The sequence below is a fragment of the Anser anser genome (assembly GCF_964211835.1).
Source record: "Anser anser genome assembly, chromosome: Z".
NCBI classification, from domain to species: Eukaryota; Metazoa; Chordata; class Aves; order Anseriformes; family Anatidae; genus Anser; species Anser anser.
Genome location: NC_139723.1, coordinates 84,394,884 through 84,414,157, shown reverse-complemented (window position 1 = coordinate 84,414,157; position 19,274 = coordinate 84,394,884). Strand labels below are relative to the sequence as shown.

General features: G+C 46.3%; 1 protein-coding gene across 1 annotated transcript in view; it reads right to left on the bottom strand.

Annotated features, from left to right (window-relative positions):
* The window catches only part of LOC310889562 (urea transporter 2-like), a 321,801-nt gene that overhangs the window by 33,495 nt on the left and 269,032 nt on the right, over positions 1 to 19,274 (bottom strand). Inside the window, exons 4-6 of the mRNA XM_083817147.1 lie at positions 4,618 to 4,809; positions 2,133 to 2,322; positions 1,520 to 1,648 (exon numbers count right to left, since the gene is read on the bottom strand). Of these exons, the coding sequence (XP_083673273.1) occupies positions 1,520 to 1,648; positions 2,133 to 2,322; positions 4,618 to 4,783 (485 nt within the window). The 5' untranslated portion in view covers positions 4,784 to 4,809. The remainder of the gene's footprint in view (positions 1 to 1,519; positions 1,649 to 2,132; positions 2,323 to 4,617; positions 4,810 to 19,274) is intronic.

Below are 19,274 nucleotides of genomic sequence, written 5' to 3'. Positions count from 1 at the left end.
TGCATCCAGAACTGCATGTAGGCCTGCAGGGAAGAAGGCGATCTGGCCTTTACGTCTGCAGAGAAATGTAGCAAGAAACAGAAGAGCAGATTTTGGGGAATACCACAGGAACAGCCATGGAAAAATCTGGTTGGTGAAAAAAAGCTCCAGTCTTGAGTAGACAAGAGCGAATAAGGAATTATATAATTTGCATTTTGTGTGTTTAAATAGTCTGGGGGATACCAGAATGGTAAGACAGTTCTGGAAGAGGAATAAAGTAGGAGAGGTGATCGGGCAGGATAGAAAATCTTCATTAAGAGATGTGAAATATTAAAAACAAAACCAAAACAAAATAAAAACACACACACACACAAAGGAAAAACAAAACAAAACAAAAAAACCCACCACCACCACCAAAAAAAAAACCAACAAAGTATTTGGCATTTCAAAAGCAACATCTTGTGTCCTGTTGTGTAGATACTATCAGTGGAAAAATGCTTTGTTCTCATTTTATATTCTCAGATGAAGCCTATTCTTTTATGACAAATTTGGTTTCCAGAGCAGTTACAGATTTCCTTGTCACTGTGGAAAAGAAAAAAACACCACTTCAGTGAAAACAGTGTCCTAATTTCTGTGTTGAAATACAAAGCTTCTGCCAGTTACACATCTTGTCAGGAAGAAAGAAACAATTAAAGAAATGCTGACTTCTAAAGCTGAAATACAAAGTACCAGTTGAAAAAAATCACTGAAATGTCTAATTTCAAAGTGTTTCAGCTCTCCCCTCAAGTCCCATGAACTAGAAGAATAAGGAAAATTTTGAATAAAAAGCCTCAGGGAATTCTGGCAGACGAGACAGACTAAACATTCTTGCAACATGTTCTGGGTTTTGGGAGGGTGTCACAAAGTGACCTTCGCTGAGAGTGACTAATGAAATAAAATATTGAAAAATCTGATTTTAAAAGCAGTGAAATGCAATAATGATTTGTATCTTATCACTAGCAGTGACTAAAATGTGACTCTCGAATTAATTTCAGTCAAAGCTGTTAAACAGATTCTGCAGTGCTGTTAAGGTCTGTATTTAGAAATGGTAACTTTAATCCTGAAAGGACGTTGTCTGGCATTTGGAGTTACTTGGAGGAATTAATTTTGCTCATGACTAGTTGCGGATCTGAGATGGGGAAGATTGAGTTCAGCCTGAGGGAGAGCTCCAGGTCAGTTCAGTGCCTGGGTAAGGAAGGACAGTTGGGGTGTTGAGCGCAATGACACCCGCCCTGAAAGTGGTCTGCTGATGAGGGCCATTTGCAGAGTGTTGAAGTAGAGTTGCTTTGTCCTTCTGCTGTGATTAGCTTTGTCAGTGCACTTGGCCTTCTACCAAGGTGTTTGACAAGCTCTGTGCCTCAACGGATGCTCTTTCCAGCACTGCCATGGCTGGAGCTACTGATGTAGGAGACAGGGCAAAGGGGACTTGCAGTGTGTTTAAAATGCACATAGCAGGATTCCTCATTCTCTGAGAATTGTCCCTAGGAGAAGCGATGCTTACCAGGCCATGGATGTAAGTGCCACAGGAGGAAGAAGCCACCAGTAGTAGTCCCCTTTGTCAGAGTAGAGAGCCATGAGCAGTCCCACCAAGATCCCATTATAGCCGTGCTGCCCTGCTGCAATGGCTGATCTGTGATGGAAAGAAATATTTGCAAGGCAGAAGGTGACCTGTCACAGAGACCCAGTGAAATACAACTTAAAAATGCCCTCCTTCTGGAAAAAGGACTGTGGGGAGAGGATGGAAAAAATGCTGGATTGTTGAGCAGAGAAAGGAGGCAGTTTGGAACCCGTTGAACCATGATGATCCAGAGGGCTCGGTGTGATGGAAATGACCCACGTGGCTGTGATGGTGCCAAATCTTAATGGCCGTCAGAGAGAGAGAGAAAACTTGTGACTGGTAGTGTCGGGTGACAACTGCCTGTATCACAAAGATGGCCAGCTATCAGGGCAAGCCAGCTCCTCCTGGACCACAGCTCTGTCCTCACCTAACTGCTTCCATGCCGCCCACAAGGGAAGCTGGTCTGCTGGTTCTGATACACCTGAACGTGGGGCTGTGACCTGTCGGCAGGTTCCTGACACCATAATGACCATCCCAGCTGCAAGGTTCCACCTACCTGTCCTGGCTGAGGGTGAGTGCTGTTAACGTTGACACAACTGATCCGGCACAGCCCGTGAGCATCCACCAGGGCTTCTGGATGAAAAGCCCCACTAAAATGAACAGCCCGCTGAGGGGGTTGTTGACAAACATCACCTGGGAGGTGCCTCGCAAGATCCAGTCCACCAGCTGAACCATCAGGGGCTTATCTGGAGGAGATCAAATGAAATTGCTGGTGATAAGGCATCATTTCAGCAGGGCCTCTTCAAAGCACACTCAGCTCTACAGTTGCTTTCTGGCTACAGAACAGAGGCGAAGTATCAACAGGACTGTAAAAATGGTCTCTGATTTATTGCTGTCTGAGCATATTTTGCATCTGGCACTTGAAAAGCTAACAGGGGTGGACTGGGCACTGCTATAAAGTCCGTGGAGGGATTCATAAAAAGTGGTTTATTTATGGTGGTCAAAAAAATAGTCTTTCTTGCACAGTAGGTTGCATAAGATTCTGCTATAAATGTAACAAGGAGATAGACCCTTTTCTATGTATAATTCAGACAGAGAGGGACTTAGGCAAAGACTGAAAGCAATCTGTGTGGGAATAGGGAAATATAAAAAGAAACACTTCTGCTGTTTTAGGGAGAGGGTTGGCAATCCAGAATATGGAGGCACACTATATACAGGAGATGGGATCAAAGTCGCAAAGTTTAAAAATATTATATATAAAAGTACTTTGGGAAGTGAAGAACCTGAATGAAGACAACAGTTACTGTAGCTCAGACTGTTCTCAGAGAAAAGAGGCATTTCCAAAGCACAAAGGCCACTGCTCTTCAGAGAAGCCTACTGAGCCTGGACAGAGCGAATGGACCCTGAGCTCAAGTGCCTCAGGTGAGTGCAGGGGGAGGTGGGTTGTGCGTGGCTGTCTGAGCATATCTCAGCACGGTGCTCCTAGGGATCTCCGTGGGCAGAGAAGGGTCTTGCAGCACTGCAGGAGCTCTGTTGCTGGCTTTCCTATTGCAAATTGACCTGAAGGCTTTTACTGCCAAGTTTGAGGGAGAGGTGTAAATGGTATTGTGCTGCTTTGTGTTAATAAGCGTGGTGTAAGGAGAAGATAAGAAAAAGAAGGCATGCTTGCATGTACAAGATGTTCATACAATGTGCATATGCATTTTTCATCTTTGTAAATTCAGTCACTCAGTTTACATTGTTAATTAGGCACAGTGCAAAATGCCAGGCTACTTCTTGAATCTGGGCAAAATCTTATTCCTAACAACTTCCTCTCACCCCCTTTTCCACTTCCCTTCTCTGCTGTATTTATGTTTGAGTCTCAAGACTTGTTTTCTGAGGAGAGTAGCTTAAAAAAGGGATCTCAGAAGGGCGGAGTACCACCCTGTATCTCTTCAGCATCCCTGGGAGAGCCCTCCCAAAAGGCTGGAGCGTGACTTAAGGGATGGCTCCACAGGCATCCCTTGGGCAGTGTGTTGATGGGGCGCCAGGCAGTTACAACCAGGAGGGAATGAGCTCCTTAGAGAAAAGCGATTGGGCTTGTTTGGGAATTCTTAATAAAGTTTGCTGTTGTGCTATGAAATATATCAGCACTGCTCTTGGTTTTAGACACCAGTGTTAACGGTATTGAAATATGGTTACGGTGCGCAGGGGCAGGAAGCTTTTCGGGACAGTGAGTAATAAAAGCGGTCTGCCAAGCACGGGCTACTGGAATAAACAAAGAGGAAACATACCCCTGTGGCTAGGGACTGTGCTGAGCCCCCTGCATGGAGGCATCTCAGCCTACCTCCTCCACCAAGGATGGCCACCGCGCAGCCCAGCAGGCTGCACACAGCTATCTCTTATTCTCTCCCCTTGCAGGAGTTGTGCTGCTAACGAACCTCGCCCTGACAGAGGACCCACAGTCTTGCATAGCCTCTCAAAGTCCCTAATCCCCAGTAATTCTGGGTAACACAGACCAGCTGCTCGTGTATTGTTCCTGCCCGGACAGTAAACCTTTTGAGTTCAGGACTTGCTTTGTACTTTATCGGAACAAAACACCCACAGTGCTTACTGCTCCCCAAAGGCTGGTTATACAAGAGCCTTTGCCTGCACAGGCAGGAGCCAAGTCCCCACTGCCAGCCCACACGTGGCCAAGGAGATGGCTGCTGATCCAAAGCACTTACAAACGAGACCAAACTCCCAGCCCTGACGTGTGATTCTTGGCACCGCTGTCAGGAACATGATGCTAATGACATAATTGATTAAGTGTAAAAGACATCTTCTTGCCTGTGCTGAATTGTGTGCAGCCACGGTAATGGCAAGAGCATGCAGTGAGATTCCTTTCATGAGAATAGAGCAATTTGGACTAAAAGGCCAGAAGTTGGCAGTGAGTTCGGGCCATGCCTCTTCAGAAGGAGAAATAGCCCCTTGCCCTGTGCCCCAGCCCTGCGAGTGCTGATGGTGACGTAGCTGCTCCAGCTCGCTCCTTCAGAGAGCCCCAAACACATCCCCGTGCTTACTTTTCATCCACTCTCCGTATTCTTTCATTTCTCCTGTGAGATACTTGAAGACTCGGTGGATTTGCTTTCCATTCTTCCCCAGCAGGTCCTGGGTTCGTGGCTTCTGCTCCGCGTACAAATTCCTCTCGCCAGGACTCCCAGCCACTACGATTTCTCTGAGCTCCATCTCCTTTGGGTGGTGAAAAGAGGGGACTGTAAATCACAAAGTTTGTGTGTTAGAAAACCTCTTGGGTTGTACTCCGGCAACTTTCTGCTGTAGGTTAGAGCCCCTTGGTGATTTCCTTTTTTCAAAGATGGGGTGTTGCATGGAGAGGACACCTGCCTGAACCAGTGCTGGGAGCAGCGGGAGCTGCCACCTGGCACAGCGGGTATCTGCTGTGGTTGTCTTCTCCTGGGGAGGAGGACCAGGAAATGACCCAGTGCTCCCATGAAGCTGCGGCACAGAGCTGTGAGGTGGCAAAGCGGACATGGCATGGGTCCCCTGCAACATTCCCCACTGACACGTGACATGTTGGACAGGGGACATGATGCCCAAAATGTAACCGAGCGGTGCCTGCCTGCTGGCCAGTGCTGCCTGACCTGCTGGAGGGAAGCAACCCCAATTGCCAGTGAGGTAGCAGGCAGCAGGAGACAAGAAAATACAGCGCCTGTGCCCCTCCTGCTGTTTTGAGTTGGAGCTATCACACATTGCAGCAGATATACAGCCTTGCCATGCTCCCCATCCCACATTTGCCTTTGATAGATCACCGCGAGCAAACCGGGGCAGCATCAAAGTGTTGCGCAGAAATTGGCATCCAGTGTGGCTCTGTGCAAAGACAAGCATCAAAGCTCTGGGCTGTAGGCTCTTTAATTAGCCGGTGAGCATCCAGGCAAAATTATGTCTTTATTAAACTCCAAATGACATTTGCAGGACTCTGCTCATTAAAAAGCCCGTTTGGATAGAAACCCTTAAGAGAAAATACACCGCGCCCCCAGTGAGTTACACTGCAGGTGACACCTTCGGAGCTCTGTGTGTGGGTTTCGAGGGGTTCACCGAGAGCTTTCCCCGCGTTTTGTGGAATATGGGCACCACCTTCTGGTGGGAGCCTGTTTTTTTGGGAGCTCAGGCAGGCTGGTGCGTGGGGAGGGCAGGCTGGGAGGGGATGCCTGGCTGCGGGGCGGCTGTTTCGCTGGGAGATGGGAAAAGGATCCGTGGCTCTGGATGCCCTGGGAAGAAGATTCCTTGACGTTTTCCCTTCACCCCTGGCAGCAGGATGCTAAACGCAGCTCTGGAAACGCGTCAGGCAGCGCTTGCTGCCTTGTGCTTTGGCTCTCTCTGCCGGCAGCTCGTCCCTACCGCACACGGCTCCTCGCAGTGCCCTTCGTGCAGCAGCACCGGCTGGGGCTGGGCCCGCTGGCAGGCGGTGTAGTTACCTGTAGCTGTCAAAGCTGAGCCTGACAGCACTGTTTGCTTGATCCTGAGGGTGAGGAGGATTGTAGAAAGGTATCTGGAGCATCTCTTAGGATCGCCAAGTCACAGGGGTGCATTGGTAGAGCAAGGCTAGCGGCCCTTTTGCTGCGGACAATATCCATGACCAGCAACAGAGTGCAGCTGTAACCAGCAGGGATATGGTATTGAATAAGTACTGAGTAGTTTCTGTTTTCCTGGCACCTGAATGTCTCATGCTCTTTTTAAACCTTACCTCAAAAAATACAGTTGGGTTTTACAAAGGGGAAATGTCCCTGCAGAGCTTCTAAAGTCCGGATTTACGGGACTGCGTTGCTCTGTTCCCCCTGAAATTGCGATGTGGGACCTGTATATGTCTTAAAATTCCTGCCCTCTCTCACATAGCTCAGCTAGTAGAGGTTAAGTGCAAAGCAGTCACGTGAGAGCCTTTTGCCATCGGTACAGAGAGAGGCTAGTACCTCGGGAGAGCAATTCACGTCGCTTTTGTCATGTGCCTATATTAGCTGTGGATAAAGGGGTGCCTCTCTCTTTCCGCTGGCTGTGGAGGGAGCCTGGCTGCTGAGCTTTGAGGGCTATTTTTAGGTGAGCGAAATTCCAGCCTAAGAGCTTTTGCCAAGGTCAACTTTAAAGTTTATGGAAGAGGGATCTGGAGTCCCAGGCTAGTGCTTTAAATCACTGAACCATCTGTAACAGGCCTGTAATCTGCATCGAGAAGGGCACCCGAGCAGTGGGGCTAAGAAAAGTTACGGTCTCATGATTCCTGTTTGCTGTCGCCCTGTGGATCAGGAGGGAATTAAATCTCTGTTTGCAAGGAGCATGCTCACCCACCTCAGCTGGGGAGGCAACCTGGGACACGACTGGAGGAGGTGGCTGAAGAATTACCAATTTTCTGGGGAAGGGAGTGGTGCCAAAAAGATATGGGGATGAAATCCTGAAATCTCCTGAAATCCTGAAAGCTGAGATCCTCTGCACTGGCACAGCAGTGACCCTTAAGGCTTTGCAGCAGAGCAGCCCGAGGGGCTACAAGCAGCTAGAGGAGATCCCGGAGGGGATCCTGGGATGGGCACAGCAATCCCTGCAGCAGTCACCATGGAAAAACACATTTCTTTGCAGTGAGCACCTGTCTGTCGGCAGGCGTGTGCTCAGTGGTACAGGCACCAGGAATAATAGAGGAATCATTTGAACAATTAGCTAATCAGGGCTAATGAGAGCCTGAATCACTTATGGCACACCTAGGGCTGATGGGGAATTCCTTGAGAAAAGGGCCTTTTGTCAGCAAACACTGATTCATCACTGGTAATGAGCTATCCTGCGTGTAGGAACATTTGTCAGGCTGCAGGGCAGTGCCTAGTGCTTGGGGCTCATCTCTGGACCTTCCTGTGCCCAATCATTCCCAAAGAGACTGCTGTTACAGCATGCTTTTGGGGTGCAAGGTAATGATAGCACAGCACTTTGCATTTTTAAGGCTCCTAGAGAAAGCACTGGGTTTCTCTTTGGCTTTTGCTACTGGAGAAAACATTAATGGCGTAGCACCCTCACACAGCCTGCAGAGATCTGGCGGCCCCACAAACAAATAACAGTACGAGGGGGCTGTGAGTACTGGGACGGTGCATGACCAAGGTGTGAGTGGATACCTTCAGGATACCTGAAGCCAAAGCTGGGCATTTGCTCTTTCCTCCTTCCCTGGTTTTGTGAGCCCATGCTGTAACCTCCCTCCTTGCAATGAAAATCCTGGCTTTAAAATTTCGAGGTGCTTAAAGAAGTACTGGGTAAGCACATTCGCTTTCAGGATGCAAATCTTTTCTCATCATGATTTCTAGCTTTGCTGTGTAATCTCGCAGGGTAGAAACTTCAGTTCTTTCTAGCTGGAGTCCCATGGTGTCACCTGGCTCCGGGGTGTGGAAATTAAAAGGAGCCAGCAGGGGAGCAGGGAGGGCTGAAAGCACAGAGGTGATCAGAGAAGTGTTGACTTCACGGGACATGGCTTTGCAAGGGCCTTGAAAAGAAGCAGTTTGTAAAAGCATGTTGGTCTCAGAAGAAACCATAAAGAAATAGAAAAGAAAAATAGCGTACAGCTAGAGGGCAAAACTTTGGGATGGTGACAGAATGCCTGGCTGAGTCGTAATGGCTTTACCGAGCAGAGCCCTACCAGGGATCAGTGACACAGAAATGAATGAACAGAGCAGGGTATTTCAGAACAGCCATGGAAGCTGAATGCAGCCCAGTCACAGAGGTACAAAACACTTAGACACAGCCCTTTAAATAAACAAAACAGAGCAAACAAACAAACGGACCCGAAAGAAACACAGCACTCAGGTAAGCTTGTTTCCCATCACAGGCATTGAATGAAGCCACTTTCCAGAGCAGTTCTGTCATGTCTGTGCAAACACAACTGCCACGCAATAGTTAGCAATCGGGAGTGTTTAACTTATGGGACTATATATGACTGTTACATCCAGATTTAGATGCTTGGCTGTTATGATATAGTCTTGGAGTCTTTCTGCATCTTCCTTTCTTGGTCTGTGTATTTAATAAAGCAGTACTTTTCTTTACTGCTTCTTCATTTCCTCCTGTTGCAGCAGCATCTCCCAGCCTGCCCAACGGAGGCACAGAATTTACCTGAAGGATTGTCCTAGCATCTTGGGTAGGCAGCGTGCTGATACCATTCCTGTAGGGACTGTACTTATGCACACATAGGTGTGACAGTGCAGAAGGAGGGCTTGACTTCCTTACCGCAGGTCTCCTAAGTGACCAGCCATGGGTATCTCCAATGTAAGGGTCTGCATCTGAGCAGCTTGCCTTTGTAGTGGGGACGAGCTGGTCAATATATGGATCTAGAGCATGGTTCATCCCCTCCCATCCTGTACAGATAAATCATGTTATAAACCGCTGCATTCGCTGTCTGCAATGGGAAAGACAGCTCACACAGCTGCACCGCGTATATGGAGGGAGAGGGACAACGAATCTCACCAAAGTGATTATCCCGAGGTCACCTGGGAAATTCGTAGCTGACTGGGGTATCAAACAAGGACATGTTAATGTTTGAACTGAGCATCTAATGTATAAAGAATTTTCAAAACGCTCACTGTTTTTTTAATAATAATAGTAGTCAGACCAGGTAGATATTTTAAGACGCAAAAATCCTGTTTTCTTGCATATGGTTTCAGTTATAAAACCAGAGGGGAAAACAAATAGAGAAAATATGAAATATAAACACCGTGGCTTCTAAACAGAATGTTTTTCAAAGGTTTCCATGAGGTGTTGGCTGCTCTGCAAAGCAGACTGTAAAACAACTTTACAAGCCACATTTATTCTAAGAGCTCCACTTATTGAAGTACAATTCAAACTCTTGTTCTGCGGGCCAAGTTCCATAAATTAAACACTTGTCCAATAACACATACCTCTCTGCTTGGATCCTCTGTTTCTTTTTGGCTTTGTGTGTCTGTGTCTCTCACTCTTTTTCAAAAATTCTTTGCAAATGGAAACAAACAAAAAAAAAAAGGTCTGCTTGTTTTAGAAATGAATTTAAGAAATAGACCAACAAAATAAAAATAAGGAGAGGAAAAATAAAACAGGTCAACATTTTAGTTCATCTGCCTCAGACTTTCTTTCTGTTATTTTGCATCTTGATGACACTGACTTAGGGCCGGGGCAAAGTCCACAGTGTGGAGCTGCATGGTGTCAGACGTCTGCTGATGCGGTGCCTCAGCTCCCTTACAGTGCACAGAGAGCTGGGTGTTCAGAGGAAACAGCAAAGTGACCTGGAGCTGAGGTGGGGCATGGGACCTGTGCCTGCCTTCAAAGAGCCCCCCGTTTCCCTGTGGTCACCTCCCAAAGGGTTATGGCCTTAGAGATGTGATCCTAAGCAGGACCAGCCGTTTATTGCAAAGGCCACATTGTGCTGTGGCTGGAGAACTGAGGGGTGGCCTGAGACGTTTTCCATCCTGACCTGGAGCAAGAGTGGGTCTGTGGATGTGCCACGGAAAAGCCCTGCCCCTGGGCTCCTTGGGGCTTCCCTCTCCATTTTTTCCTGCTGCTAGCTGTCATCACCCCTCTCCCATCTTGTAACTCTGCTGCTCTTTCTGCTCAGTGCAGAGCCTCGCATCCAGGCTGTGCCTAAATCTTGCAGGTTCTTTCTGCATGTTGGCTTTTGAAGTCTGATTGTTTTATTCATCCAAGGAGCTAAAGACCTCACCTCATCTCTCATCGTACCACTTCTCCTTTAGCACATCCGTCTCTCTGGGCTTAGCAGCCATTCCTGCTCTGTTGTATCGCCTTCACTCTGATGTGGCGCTCTGTCCTTCTCCTTCCCATTGACCATAAGCTGCATGTCTTCACTTTCAGAACCAGTTATTGCTCTGTCTCACCAGCGGGGAAAAATTAATTTCCACATCCACCTGACCTGTAATGCTGGCTCCTTTTGCCGTTAATATTTCTAAGGATTATAGAAGTGCAGAGTTGAGGTTGGAAGGGACCTCTGGAGGTCGTGTGGTCCAACCCCTTGCTCAAGCAGGGTCACCCAGAGCCAGTTGCACAAGGCCATGTCCAAATGGATGCTCTTCTTGTGGACAAAGCTTAGATGTCCCAACACGAGCTGCTTCTGCCTGGCTGGGATACTACAACTGACAGGAACGAACAAGAGGATGAGGAAGGAAACATGATTTTAGGATATTTCGGTGTGGAAGAAACCAGGTGTAGTTCAGCTGCTACTCAAGGTGCTTTTAGGAAGTCTGTGTTGCAATGAAGTTGGAGCAGCTCTTGTGGTCAGTCCTAAAGGCTGAGCTGTGAGGACGTTGGCTCCCTCTGAGATGTGGTGGTTAGGGGTGGTGATGACTTCTTAAACCTCCCATCTGCTCTGCAGCAGTGGGGCTGCCTGAGGTCAAATAAAAGTTTTCTGATATCTCCCCCTGGCTTCTGAGGTGAAGCCTGGGTGTTCTCACTCCCTGGAGCACCAAGGGCATGGTGGGGCTGGAGGATCCGTGTCTCCACCACCGTCCAAGTGATCTTTGACCCATGTCACTTGTGTGCATACAAGTGTGCCCCAAGGCCAAAATGCGAGTGTAGAACATATATTTGGAAACCATTTCTATAGCAGACAGAGGTAGCTACTTACTAAACCTGTAAAGCCTTCTGCTGGTATCAGATAACCTGTACAAGTCATGAGCAAAAGAACCTCATGTTGGTGTGAAATATGCTGCCGTTTTTTAGCTGAGCGTGGAAGAACCAAGCCTCTCTCCAAGAAAGCTTTGCCTGTAAATGTTTTAACTGCAGGAACAATCACATGGTGGCTGCTATTCCCGGGTTGATCCAGCTGAGTACTGGACTGTCTTTAACAACGCGTGGTAAACCACAGGCTGTAACGTGCTAGGTGCTGTTCACAATGAATAAAAATGTCAGAGCTTGGCCAATATTTGGTTCAAACTTGAAACAAAACACACAGAATTTTAATGGGGTAACCGTAAAGGCATTTCTCCATATATTTCACGTTGCTTGCTCTTTAATAGTAAGTTAACGGGGATTTTCTTTTTTAGATAGCTACAATTTATCGTGTGTTTCCCTGGTAACTACAACACTGTGAACCTTCCCTGAAAAATCCGTTGGGATTCCTGCAATGTTAGTGAGCATAATGAATGGTAAATGTAAAGCAAACCCATTGAATGACTTTATTTTAAATTCTGGCAGAGACATAATTTCCCACAGTTCATAAACATTTACAAAAATGGAGTTTACATGTAGAAAAACAGTTGTTTTTATCACTCAGATCAAAGAATACGTTTATCTGGATGTACATGTGCATTTGCAGCCAGCTTTTGAGAAACTCGGGTGACAATCTTTAAGAAGCTTCACAGGCTAATACCGAACCTTTGAAGTCTGCAGCTACGCTCACCTGAAAATACAGACATCACTTCTGCTCTCTGTTTTGCATGAGTCTGAAGTTTACACTTCAAAGATTACAGACGACAGGCCAAATTCCCCAAATTGCTAACAGCACTGGAGCTTATCAACTAGAATGAAATGGAAAAGTAGGGCATGTTTCAGGACACAGGGCTTTGCATCCACACCCACACAGGGATTGTGCTGCCCGCCAGCCAGACGAATGGCACTTGCTCCCTGGAGACGCGGCTTTAAGCCTTCTGAAAACATAGCGGAGGGACTCCTATAATACTAATGACTTCTATATCAGATCCTAAGATGGAGGAAGCGGAGGAGCAAGAGCTGCAGATAACAACTCAGCGGCTGCCAAGGCTCCTGGCAGACCCTGGCACCGCTCCACGGCCCGGGCTTCCTTTTGTTGCAGCTGCACGAGTCCAGCGTTTACTGGATGGAGTCTGGTTTTCATCTCCAGATTCATCCCTCTGTAGTTAATAGAATGCCACTAATATAAGTGAGAGAAGGGTCATATCCATCAACCTGAGTGGAACTGCTCTGGGTTTGTGCTGTTGTACATAAAAGCTGTTCCTGGGGCTGTGAGCAGATGGGGGCTTGTTTCCTACAGGGACGAGCTGGCTTTCCACGCGCTACTGAGGCAGTGCGCATCCCGGGGCAGGTCTGCACCACCACCCAGCACTGACCGCATCTGCATGCTACGTCTGTGTTACGAGGCACACCTAGTTACAGCCTGAGAGCGTCAAGAATGGCTGGCATTTTGGGAAGGATTTGGAAATTTAAAAATGGGGTGTTCTGCTGAGGGAGAGTGACGCCCTCCTTTATAAAGATCTCCAACAAGAAAAAAAAAAAAAAGATGATTATTTTTTTAATTTTGGGGTCTTTCAGAATATTCCATTTTGCTTTAATCTTTTAAAATGCAATATATCTGTAATATCGAGTTACAAATAAAATGAAGTGTGGTTTCAAAATGAGAAACTGGAACACTAGAGGCTGACTAGCATTAGAGATTTTCAGAAGAAAATTGCTGTGTCTTGAGATTTCCACATTTCTGTGGAGTTCTTTGTTTTGTGGCTATATATATATATTTTTTTTCCCCTGGTGCTTTGTTACTGTGCTGTGAGAACTGTAATATCGTGTAACTGAAACATCAAATACCTCCCACCATCAGAAGATGTCTTTGACATATTTCGGTGGGCAATATGTTTGTGTTCAAGCAGGATGCTCAAATCACACACAGGGTTGTGACAAGGATCTAATAAGGTTGAAAGCACATGAAACCTGATTAAATGATGTTTCTAATTAGTGGCGGGTATTACTTATCAGAAATGAAAAAAGTTTTTAAATTAAATTTGAGGGCTGAGAGGGTCAGATGACAAATAAACAAATTAGTTTAATCCTAATTCTTGTATGAGTGGAGCATGTGGTCTGGGAACTCTGCTGCAGCGAAGCTATTAAATGGGGGATTTGTGGAGGGGGCAAAGGAAATTTTCGCCCTCCAAGCTGAAATGCCAGGGAAATTGTTCATCAGGCAGGTCAAAAGATATTTTGTGAGGGCCTCCTCTGAAAGGAACTGTGGGGTACTGGGATAACCTCCCATCCCTAATACTGAAAGGAAAAAGTGGGATGTGTAACTGCTTATTTTCCTGGCATCTTTATGGGGTTTGCAAGATTCATTTTGGGGGGATCCCTGGAATGTGTGCACACTGCAGGCTGTGTGGCACAGCTCAGCACCTGAGTATCTTCACTGAGGGCACACCACTGAGCTTGCCCCAGCACAAGCTGGAGCTGTGGTGGCCCCATTAATGTTCACATTTGCTTCCATTCCTATAACCTTCATCTCTGTTTCTCTGGTTGCTGTATCTCAGCCCCAGTTCTCAGTTCCCTGCAGCTTCCTGTGCTTCCCAGACCTGGACAGACATCCCTAAGTGTCTGTCATACGTAAGATCCCAGGTGGATGACCTTACCTAGGAGAACGGCTCAGGGCACTGTGATGCACACGTGCCTCGTGAGCTGGGTGGCAATGGGGACGTTGCTGGCTCATGTGAAGGCCAGCTGGGTTGTGTCAGGTGTTGTCTGAAGTTCAGCCCTCCCAGTGGACATGCGATGTTGTCTCCGAGTGCCAAACAGGCTCCTGCTTGAGGACTTCAGCCAACACCAGAATGTGCCTTTTGTTTTCCAGAGACCGAGTTATGAACTTAGAAATGGGGTTATGGTTTGTGACATTCAGGGCTGCACATCCCATGTTATTGATTTATTTTTCCATACTGAGGGCATTTTTTACCAGTTTGTCTTGGCTACGGTGGGAGCTGGGGCCAGGGTGTGTGAACACTGGGAGTGGCGTTACTGCCCTCAGTGCAGGGGATGGATGAGACTCAGGTTTGTGCAGGGATATATTTTAGCTGAAGCACTGATGCTCGTGAGGAAAGGGATGGGACAGAAAGACATAAGAGCATTTTGCCAGACCTCCTTCTGTGTTTCATTTGCAAGTGTATGTACTGCAAAGAGCCCAGCCAAGGGCTGGAGATGTATTCAGGCTGGGCTTCCAGAGAAGAAAAGATGGAGAGCCAGGATTAGGCCAATTCTCAACTCATGCAGAGGAAAGCAAAAGAGGGGTTGGGAGTTAGAGACCTGATCAGAGTTATGGCATGTGAACAGGGAAGCAGAGCCAAAGTCATGGCCAGTTTCTGTAGTTCATACTCAATTATTCAATTGGAAAGAGGTGGAAATGTGTCGGTGTCTGAGACGTGTTCCCAACTTCACCCCACGTGTGTGAATAACACCCTGTTCCCTCGATGGTGGGCGGGTAACCCAGTTTGGGGCTCACCACTAGGCTGGGTAGGTTTATGGTTAGCTGCACGTGTTGAAGGGATTTGGAAGAGCATGGTGGCAGGTCTTGGGAATTTAAAATTTAATTTTATTTGTTAAAAGTTATTTAAAAATTAAAATACAATTTGAAGTTTTAGAATTTGTTCAGGACACATATCTTCAGGATCTGTATGTTTTAAAAATAAAATTCTATATTCCTTGTTTTTGGTTATCAGTGTGTGCCTGCAAGGAAATAGCCTTCAGGTGGGGTTCTGGTTGTGAAAAATATTGCTGCAGAATGAGAAGTAGAGCTGAATTTTATTGATCTCACTTGATTTCGTTGCCTTATTGTGAATTCGTGCTCAATATGTATTCTTAACAGGGGCTGGTCTTAGATTAGGGATAACCTTTATGAAACTGGTGATTACAGAGCTATGGTTATTTTCAAATGTGCTTTTCCTGTGATGCAGAGCATTGGTATTACTTTATTTGAATACTTTAAGTTCAAGTTTTCTGTGGTGCTTTATGCCTTTTTTATTCCCTATATTATTGTTGAAGTCACTTTTACAGGACTTGAAAGAAGCATTGCAGATCCAAGCTTATAGCTGAACTTTGGCATGATTGTGAAGGAAAATATAGTTTGCATCAGCTTGTTTTACTCGCAGTGAATTTTCACATGGAAGAATGTGCCTTATCTATAGCCAAGGTGAGGTTTAGTGCTAGATTCTATTGTAATGCTCAAAATGCAACATTTTGTTTCAATGAAGGCTCCCAGTTGTGTGGAGGAAATGTCTAACTAGTGTCAGCTTATTTAAGTGCTGTATTCTTAGGCTTGTGTGGCCTTGAGTGCCTTGTTGACAGCCAGTGCTTGGGTAATATAGGGTTTATGAGACTAAAGGATGCATAATGAGGCTTATAATATAAATTTGCCAGTTGTACTGAGGCCAGTGCAAAGGTTGTGATTAGTTTGGAGGGTCATGAAAAGTTGAATTGGAAAGCCAGGGGTTTGGCTGTAGTTTGCCAGCTGCAAAGAGAAGAGCCGAGGTCTGCTTCCACTTGGTTTGAATCCCTTAGTCTGAAGGCCTCGTCTGGAGCCAAAGTCAAGGGTAGATTTGGGGTCAAGATGCACTCAAGGGTCCTTGTTATGCACCAAAATACTTCTCCATGAGGCTGCTCTGGGATTTCCTGTGTTTCTAGGAATAGCTGAAATGCCATGGTGACACCATCAATGAAAGAAACACACTATCAATAATGTTGTCATTGACATCAGATATGTCATTTCTGGGCCATGGATTATGTTTTCCACATCCGTGGTATAAGCAAAATCCCAAGAGTGATCCTCATGCCCCACCTTGAGTAAATACTGCTTTCTAGTCTGGGTACTCTGAGTTCCCATCCGTGCTGTCCCTCTGGCAAAGCCACAGAACCCAGTCTTCCCTTTTTGCCATTAGGGGTGATAAAGCAGAGCCTACCTCAGAAGCTACCAGAGAGATTTTAGTAAAGATTTTAGAGCATCTTGGCTAAAATGTTCATGAAGGAGTAATGCATCACTTTGTTTTGTGCTATGAGAAGAGAAGAAAAGGTTAGATTTCCCTCTCTGTCTCTTTCTCTGGATATAGAACAATATTGTTTGAGGGAAAGATGCATTTTATTGCTAAAAAAGCAGTTTCAGGTCACTCCACATATAGCAATAACAGCTGTATTTAGCAGAGTACTTTGTCAGAAGAAAACAAAAAAGATCAAATGCAGGGAGGGAAAATCAAAGAGTTAAGATTTAGTTGTTTTTTAAAGCCTAGTTTAGCTAAATCCAGTGATAATTTTTCAAAGGAGAAAAGTACCGCAGTAAAACATTTATTGTGTTTTTGTGCTTGTTTTCATTCCTTGGAGAAAAATGAAATGGTTTCAGACTCATCTAATGCTATTTTTTTTTCTATTTTTTTTTTGAGTTCAATCATTAAAACCAAACAGCAATTATTCACACAGTTCTCATTATAGATTATACTAGAAGTACAAGTTGTAAGATAGCTTTTTGGCCTGACCCAGAACCATTTAAGAAGACATCATTTGGTTTAAACGGATGTTGGCAAGGTCCTTAGTAAGTATGTGAGTGATTAAAGAAAGCCAGATCTTTGAAAATTAGAAGAAGAAAATATCTGAGTGTGAAAAGTCCTACAAGACGTGTGTGAGAACTAACTCATCTGCATGGTTTGTGCTGAGACCAGTTTGGTGGAGAATTGTTGAGGCCCGAGGCACAAAGAAAGCTGTTTGGGCAGCAGAAGCCAACTTGGAGGCTGTAAAGTGATTTGTTTCTATTTCCTTGTATCAATTTGAAAAGTCAAGTCAGCTTTACAACTCTGAAATAAACACAGTTGGGAGTTTATGTGAGTTCAGGATGGCGTAATCTGTATGTTTTGGACATGCTGGGGGAAGGAGAAGAAACATTTGCAGCCAGCTTGCCAACATGTTCCTCATTTGACATATCAACAAGTTGGTTGAGGTAATGGGAGAGATAAGTGTTTTAAGTTGTAAATGCTTAAGAAGCTGAGAGTCTGGAAGAGGGAATTAGTTTTGAAGTTGAGCAGTCTGTTACAGCCAGATACATTGGATGGTGTGAGGGGACTTGGGCACTTGCGAAGACCTTGATGCCCTCTGTCCTGAGACAGGTGCCCTGGCCGGCACTTGGGGCACGAGGTGTTTGGCTCCCTGCAGAGCAGACATTCACAAGGCAGAGGGCAAGCAGGAGTCCGTCTCAGCCAGAAATGTTCATCCTTTGGGCTGTGGACAGCCTGCCAAAATGTTCAACCACCTGGCAGCCAGCTCTCCCCGGCTCCCGTCCCGGGGCACGGGCAGCGAGCTGCAGCTGGACGAGCTGCCCCGGCCCGCAGCTGGCTCCTGGGACCAGGCCTCGCTGTGCTGGGACCAGGCCTGCTCAGAAACACTGCTCCTATGGAGCTTTCCAGCCAAAGGTGGAACAATTCCTTGTGTGAACTGAGCTGACAATGAGGGAGACAGAGGGAAAAGGTGTTACCAACACTGATATCACACCTGCATTAAGTTCATGGTTTCTCTCAGAGGTGTGGGAGCTTGAGGGCTCCTGGTGCCCACAGGGTCTGTCCTAAGCTCCCGAGCTGGCCTGTGACTCAGAGCCATTGGGTCTCTGTTCAAAGCCCCGTGAAGTCGGAGGAAACATGGATTGCTCTGTGGTCCTCTGTCACTCAGCCACTGGAACAGGCCACCCACTGAGCGAAAGCTTTTGGGTTTTCATCGGTTTTAAAAACTAGTTGATATGAATCATGATAATGTAGATCTTGCCTTTGGCAGTCAGCAAAGCCACTTACAGAACTGCAGCCTTTACATGGCTGGAGATATCTCAGCCGTGTCACTGGAACTCAAGGGCAGCAAAACCTTCAGGGATTTATTAACACAGAACAATTTTTCCTGGTTCTGAAAGCCTCTTAATACTTTCTGCAGCATATGCCTTCTTTTTATCTCTGGACTTTCTGATAATGTTTCGTCTTCCATTACCTAAGGCCTCAGCTGGCTCTAGAAGCTGCCCTGGAAAGGCACGTTGAAATGCCTTGTTTTCTGTTTTACAGGTGGGGAACCTGAGAGCAGGACCATTTAAGGCTGGCATGTTTGCCAGTGATTATGGAAATATGTGTAATTGTACATCTTAACAGTCAGTGTGATTTTATGATGTGTGCATGTGGTTTTAAGTATGTTGAAGTCAGCAGGAGGCAGGGAGGCTTAGGAAGGAGGAAAATCAAGCCACACATCTCTGGGTAGGTGTAAGGATCAAACGCCCCTATTTCAGCCTACTGACTTCAGTCTCTCCGTGATCCAGTCCTTCCCTCTGCAGAGTGAAGCAGCGATCACGCTGACAAGAGCTAGGGACGGGACCTGGGGGGTTAAAGAGCTCTTCAGCCCTTCTCCTCCATCCTGGCCACCTGCTGCAACATCCTGGGAAGTGCCTCCTGCCTGGCATCGCCGTTCCTGCTGGGTTCCCCAGCTCTGGCGGCGATTCATCGAGCTGTAGGGTCGGGCTGGCAGTAGGTGCCATGGGCTGTCCTACCTGGGGAGGGCTGATGCTGGCCAGCCCTCTCCTCTCTGCCTGCTCAGACCCAGAGGTTCTTCTCATTTTCGCATCCAGCTGCGAATTTTGGCCGTGTGCCCAGTCCCTCCTGCAAGGCTGCTCCCATATTTACAGCGTATTTCTCAATCACAGAAAAAGTAGCTGATGAAATTTGCAGAGGCAAGCACAGATAAGTGTACTATAAAACCCCTGTTTTAGAAGCTTAAGCAGGGTTAAAGCATCCGAGCAATCTGATGTAAAAAATGGAGTTACTGGAATTTTGGTATTGCTATTGGTAAAATAGAATGGATTTCAGGTCTTTATTATGCAATCAAAATACTCGAATCACCATTTGAACTAAATGAAAGTTTACTGTGTACGCACATAATTGTTTTTCCTGCTACCTATTACTTGATTGGGGTTGGGTAAGGTTAGTGAAAGAAT